Below are 6,563 nucleotides of genomic sequence, written 5' to 3' on the forward strand. Positions count from 1 at the left end.
GATTAAGAAAGAAGGGGAAAACAAAAAAGAAAAAAAGAAATGGGAGAAGATAGAGATGGGACCCAACAGTTATGATCTAATTTGATTTGGCTTTCTTTCTCCTTCGGTTTGGGCAGATTTCCGCTTGAATATCACTAAATAGATAATAATAAATCCAAAAGATAAAATGATATATCTTTCCATTTATGAAAAAAAAATCCCTAATAATTTTTTGAATAGAAGACATTATTCAATAAAAAAAATTAGTAACGAAGTTTTAACCAAACAAAAAAAGGAGAAAGAAACTCCAACAACAATAACAACATTATAGAACTTTAAAAAAAAGCCCTATACCATTTCTCAAATACTAATTCATACATTATTTAAGCATTGATATAAGAGAATATAAAAATACATAATAATTATAATCATATATAATTCGATATTTAAATTTTATAATAATCAAAATTAACTCCTACTAAGATTAAAAAATATTTTAGTAAGAAAAAGAATCTCGGTGATATTTTTAGTATATATATATATATATATATATATATATATTTATTTATAATTATCATTTCTACCAATTTATTTTTTATTTTTCTAAATTTTTCCTCTCCCTTTGCACAATCAATTCAAAGGGAAAGGACGACATACTTTTCTAGTGCATTCAGGGTTTCTCCAACATGTATATCTCACAACATGCACTTTGGTTCACTTGTAAATGTTGTCCTAAAGAACTTAAGCACCTCCAAACCGCACTACTCGCCATATCTTCCAGTAATCAAACAAAAGAACGACTAATATGAATCTTACTAACTTCATCTGCCAGATTTTATTTTAGATATTCATATAGAATTTAGCATTAGATGTCAATAATAATATTATTATTATTAATCTCATGTCTTTTAAATGAATTATTAATTATTAACGTTAGTGGTAGATCGAGGAGGATGGTTGTCTGGCTCGATTTGGTTCAAACTCCCATCCTCCATGTCGGTAACTTTAATCTCACCTAAGAAGTCCTGAGGTCGTTCGAAATAATTAATGCCAGCCTACATAAAAAGACAAGGATGTTGCGATGCAAATGCAGTCCCTCCAACACTCACTCCAATTAGACTCTATCTAAATATGAGTTAGATGATTGAGAGAACCTATTGCTTCATGATGGTCACCTTAGATAGTAGTAGTAGCTGGTCGTCCTTAAGGTTTACTGTGAGAGAAAATACTTTGTATAGTAACTAACATAATAAGGATAATGGATTAAGACTTTTGATGGTAATTGATATATCGTGTCGAACTCTAGATAGAGATGAATATTTCCTAGTATCACGAATATTATGACACTCTAACTCGATCCTAATTCATGAAATCTTTTTTTTTTTTTTATGATGGATCGATGTGGTCGAAACAATCAGTGAGCCTTAATCGGCCTGGCCCGGCCCGGCCCGGCCAATTAAGGGATTATAGTTGTTATTTCTTGTAATATTCCAATATATTTCCAGCCCAATAAATTAGTGATCTTCTTTTTTTTATTTTTTGTTTTTTTATTGATGAAAAAATAAATAAATAAATAATATACAGCTTTTTAGTGACCCTATAAAATTAAAGAGTATATATAAAAAAAAAAAAAAAAAAGTCTCGGGAGGGAAACTCGGATCGCTCAAACGGCCTCTTCCTTCGCTTCTCGACGAACCAAAAAACATAAACAACGAGTCCCCCCTTTTTTGGCCTCCTCCACCGGCGATTCCACACGGAGACGAAGGAAGAAGATAGGGTAATCGTCTGAAGATGGAGGCAGCAATGGATCTGATGCGCAGGATCTCCCCCAAGGAGAGCGAGACGGCGCTGTCCGCCCTGCTCTCCCTCCTTCCCCACCACTCCGCCGATCTCCTCTCCCAAGTCGACCTCCCCCTCCAGGTCCTTCCTTCTCACCTCTCATCCATCTCTGACTCCCGCTGCCGGGTTCCAAGTTGGTATCTTTGCACGTCTCCGTCGCATTTCGCGGTCCGTTTTCTTTCGTATTTGTCGATCTGATCGCTTGTTCTTCTCGTCGATCCGTGCGCCTATCGGTGGGATTTGTTCAAATGCCTCCTTCCTTTGCCTTTCGGTTTCTTCTCCTCGTGAGGTTCTTTCTTTCCTTTCTTCTCGTGCTTAGATTTATCTCTTTGCCGCCTAGGGTTCCATTTGGAGAGCCATATCCATCGGATGTTGCGTCAAAATATGATTTTTTTTTTTGGGAAATCGACCACCAATACCTGATTGTCCGATTATTTTTCGAGGATTTTCCTCCTCCGTTTCGTGATATCTTAACGTTTCTTTTATTATTCTTTCGATTAATCGGCCTCTCTTTTCCTTTCTGTTTTCACGATGTCCTATCCGGTAGCTTTCGAGTTACAAAATCGAGACTTGTTGTATGCCATGTTTGCTAGTCATCATCAATCATGGCAATCATAATGCATGAAGAAAAGACAGGTTGAACTTAACCTTTTTTTTTTAGATGAGAAAGCAACGATTTGACCTTATTTTAGATAATTTGTTTTCCTATGTTTCGGTTTGTTAGGAAGTCAATTTTATGTTCTTACTGAATTATGCAAAATTTAGCTTTTTTGATAGATGTCCCAGTTGAGTATAGGACAGACATCATCGAGGTTAATTTCACATGACGCCAACGTGCTTTTGCTTGCCTCCAAAAATAACCCTTTCTTTTAATCAAGAGAGCAGGTTTGTATGGATCAGCAGCTGATGAAGGAGTTCATATTGTGCGAGTACAACAGGGATGCGGATTCATATAGGTAACCCTTTCTTCATTTGAACTATTCTTAGTGCTCTGGCCTCAATACATTTCAGGATAATGGTGAATTATATCTTGTGTTTGTTTTCTGGCTGGTTCGCTTCGCCTTCTGAAAGTCTCAAGTATTGATTTCCATTGTTTGACATTAATATGCAGATCGCCATGGTCTAACAAGTATTTCCCTCCTCTGGAAGATGGACCTCTTCCCTCGCCGCAACTGAGGAAATTGGAAATTGAAGCAAACGAAGTTTTTACTGTTTATCGTGACCAGTGAGGTCCTTTACTTTCTTGGGTTTAGACGTTTGTCATGATATAATTTGAATGACCATGAATTATGTTCTGTGTGTTTATCTTTCTTTCTTCCCTCTCTATCCAGAAACAAACGTTCTTCTTTAGCTTTTCTAGTCCGGTAGATATAGTAACCACTTTTCTCTACACTCTTGACTCATAGGTATTATGAAGGGGGTGTTTCATCTGTTTACATATGGGAGGATCACAATGAAAGTTTCATTGCATGCTTCTTGATTAAGAAAGGTACTTTCTTTACTTTATTTTTTTTAGGGGGGGAAGGGGGAGGGAAATATCCCTTGAAGAAATGGTACCCTTTTTTAGTGACATGTCAATGTAATTTCAAATGAAGATGGATCAAGAACTGGCCATGGTAGAAGAGGATATTTGCAAGAAGGGTCCTGGGATGCTGTTCATGTTATAGAGGTTTTCTCAAGATGGACCCTCGATTATTAAAGTTGTTTGAGTGCTTTCATACTTTCTGCCTGGCTAAAAGTGCTTTTAGTGGTAATTATTAGACCTTTACCTCTACTAATAGGTTGGACCAGAGGAAGAGGGAACAGCTCATTATCGCTTAACCAGCACCGTCATGCTGTCTTTGACCACAGAAGACAAATCATCGGGAACTTTTAATCTGTCAGGTTCAATCAGAAGACAGGTACCTTATCGGGAAAGAATTTTATTCGCTGGTGGTTATTAGATTTACTTAATGATCTCAGTTTTAAACTTTTGCTGACATTACCTCAGATGATAGGCTTGGGTATATTGCAAGCCAAGTAGAACTGTACAGAAATGGGCTTTTAGAGTGCATGTGGAATCAAATGAAACATCTATTTTGCTAGCATATCCATCATTACCATGCTTTTTATTCCCACCAATTTACTGAAAGGAAACATTATATCTGAAGTTAAGATGTAATGTCTGGCAACACAATTTAATTAGTTATTGGGTGTAAACTTAGGTTGTTCCACGACCCAAGCTGTTTACCTCTTGGCCCGCTTGGATGGATTGCTTGTTTATGTCGTGCCTTATTGAATGTTTGAAATTTGTCAGTTTCATTAAAGCTGAAGCTAGCTAGTCAACAATGTCTAGACATCCTAGTGTTCTTTAGATGGGTTCATTGTCAGGTTTTGGGTCCTTTGGATCTGCTTCCATCTTAAGTAGGTACAAGGCAGTTAGATGTCATTGGTAAGATCATATCCATGTTATTGTAGCAATCTTTTTTCAATGTGCCGTGTTACAATCAGCTAAGCTTGTGCAAAAGAATAAAATAAAAAGTTTAAATAATTGAGGGAAGATAACCAAATAGTCTCACCTGACAATTTCATATACAATGCAGATGAGTCATGACCTTTCGGTGGCAGAGGGTCACTTGTGTAACATGGGAAAGATGATTGAGGAGATGGAAGGAAAACTCAGAAACTCGCTGGATCAGGTATTCTCTCTTATCCTTTGGTGATGCTAGATTTCTTTTGAAGTTTGAAGTCACTTTCGCCACGTAGTGGTCAATTGCCTAAACAAGGATCACATAGTGGCAAGAATTTTGACAGAATCCGATGAGTTCTGAATTGCCATAGTGTGCTTTGACAGGTTTACTTCGGGAAGACAAGAGAGATGGTCTGCACCTTAAGGCCGCCACCTGATGGGATTCAACTTAGGCTGCCCGAAAACTGAATCAATCTTGTGCATAGATGTTCTGAAATACTAACATGTTCCGCTGTCAAATTTTGTCACTTTTTAATGTTTGGCCTTGTGAAGACTAAATTGTACTTGAACTCCGTGCACGATGCAACATAGCTATTCCTGATAATGACAATAAAAAACTTGAAAGGATTGCAGATCTTGTATCTGAAGTTTATTTTAACAGCCATTCTCATTAAGGACCAAAAATGCCTTAGTGAGAATGTCCAGTTCTGTTCTACAACATCAAACATGAGCCCACCGTGTGTGATTAGGATCATAATTGCAAAAATCCTTATGTTTTCTTTTTGAATGTCTTTCAGGGAGGAGATTATAGATGGGGGTTCCAGTCTTTCTATGAAACCACTGGTCAAGGATGACTTGAACAAACACCAGACAGTGCAAGAAGGTAAATGCTAAGCAAAGGACAAAGTGTTACTTCATATCTTGTGTGATTTTCTGCTTTCTTGGAAGGTTTTATGAATCTGTCATCATGCTCTGACAATGGATGGTTTTCTAGTCTCATTCCACCTTCCCAGGATTTTCGTAAGGGTACCTCTTAAGACAGAAAACCAAGACATTGGTCATAGTGTGGATTAGATAACTAGGAAATGATGGTTAAGTTAATTTAAAGTGTGGCTTTGAACCCTTGATTTGTAGCTTCCAGCCATTACCTTCATGCCTTGTACTTTCTCAAGTGAACCTAGTACTTGAAATTTGGAACTATTTTGCTGTAGGTTCTTCTACTATTAGTACTTTCTCAAGCCAGGCCTTTTGTTGACCTTATATATATATATATATATATATATATATATATATATATATATATATATATTTTTTTTTTTTTTTTTTTTTTTTTTTTTTTTTGTGTTGTTACTCCATGGAAATTAGCATGCAAGTAAGTACATGAAAATATTTGAATTTGTATATGGCTTGTGACAAAATGTGAACAAGCACATAAATAAATGTGGCACAGATTTGAGGGTTTACGCATCATCTAAAGTTTTCATGTTGGCTGGTGATTCATCATCAACGACCAGTGCATGTATAAGCTGGTGTTCCAGATGACTTCTTGAAACCAAAACACACACACACACAAATTGTTGTTCTACTTTATAAAATAGTTCGAATTATAGAACCTTTCTTTCTTTTTGGCAGAGGGTTTCTATAAAACAAAATAATGAAAACATAAGATGAACATTTTTGTTTCCAAAAAGTCTCTTAAGGTGATATGATGACAGTGATTTGTTTAATTACTTGACAAGAAGTCAAATACTACTACACTAGCTGGTCTTTATGAGCAACTTTTCTACTCCGTGACCACCCTTCTCACACCTCACAACACACGGGCCAATGCCCTAAGCCACTCCTGTGGCTCTAAATCACATCATTTTAGCCAACAAACACCGCCCCCCCCTCCCCCCCCCCCCCCCCCCCCCCCCACTTCTACAAGTAGGCCTTGTGGAAGGTTCTAAACCAGTGGTATTTTGTTAAACATCGTCAACGCCATCCTCCCTGCTCTTCACCCACAGCATCATTCTTCTTCATGTATGGAGGTCGGAATCACTGACCACGGCGTTCCAAGACGATATTAAATGCACAGCTCTCTCTCTCTCTCTCTCTCTCTCATAACCATGTTGGGAGGCCATGGAAGTTACAGAGCTCACACTTCGAAGCGTTACTTTACCCCCTCCACTCTTGTCTTCTTGCCTTCGAGCTCGCAGTTTCCTTGAGAGAAACCATGGGACGCCGCTCGCAGGCCACCAATCACTCTCAGCAGCCAAATACTCTATTTGACTTCACTTCGAGCTTCATCATTTCA

At 37.5% G+C, this 6,563-nt stretch overlaps 1 protein-coding gene across 1 annotated transcript; it reads left to right on the forward strand.

Annotated features, from left to right (window-relative positions):
• Positions 1-1,620: 1,620 nt before the first annotated feature.
• On the forward strand, positions 1,621-4,904 carry LOC103971319 (probable F-actin-capping protein subunit beta). The gene is made up of 8 exons (XM_009385311.3): positions 1,621-1,899; positions 2,704-2,774; positions 2,930-3,043; positions 3,225-3,307; positions 3,414-3,487; positions 3,600-3,719; positions 4,401-4,496; positions 4,652-4,904. The coding sequence occupies exons 1-8, from the start codon at positions 1,771-1,773 to the stop codon at positions 4,733-4,735; spliced, it is 771 nt and encodes a 256-aa protein (XP_009383586.1). The 5' UTR covers positions 1,621-1,770; the 3' UTR covers positions 4,736-4,904.
• Positions 4,905-6,563: the final 1,659 nt, after the last annotated feature.

Source organism: Musa acuminata, chromosome BXJ1-11, assembly GCF_036884655.1.
Source record: "Musa acuminata AAA Group cultivar baxijiao chromosome BXJ1-11, Cavendish_Baxijiao_AAA, whole genome shotgun sequence".
NCBI classification, from domain to species: Eukaryota; Viridiplantae; Streptophyta; class Magnoliopsida; order Zingiberales; family Musaceae; genus Musa; species Musa acuminata.

What these genes read in the sequence shown, in the direction of transcription:
- LOC103971319 (XM_009385311.3), top strand. Translation starts at nt 1,771, where the DNA reads ATGGAGGCAGCAATGGATCTGATGCGCAGGATCTCCCCCAAGGAGAGC. An exon ending in ATGCTTCTTGATTAAGAAAG is followed by an intron (nt 3,308 to 3,413) that starts GTACTTTCTTTA and finishes TTTCAAATGAAG; the next exon opens with ATGGATCAAGAACTGGCCAT. An exon ending in CAGGTTCAATCAGAAGACAG is followed by an intron (nt 3,720 to 4,400) that starts GTACCTTATCGG and finishes TATACAATGCAG; the next exon opens with ATGAGTCATGACCTTTCGGT.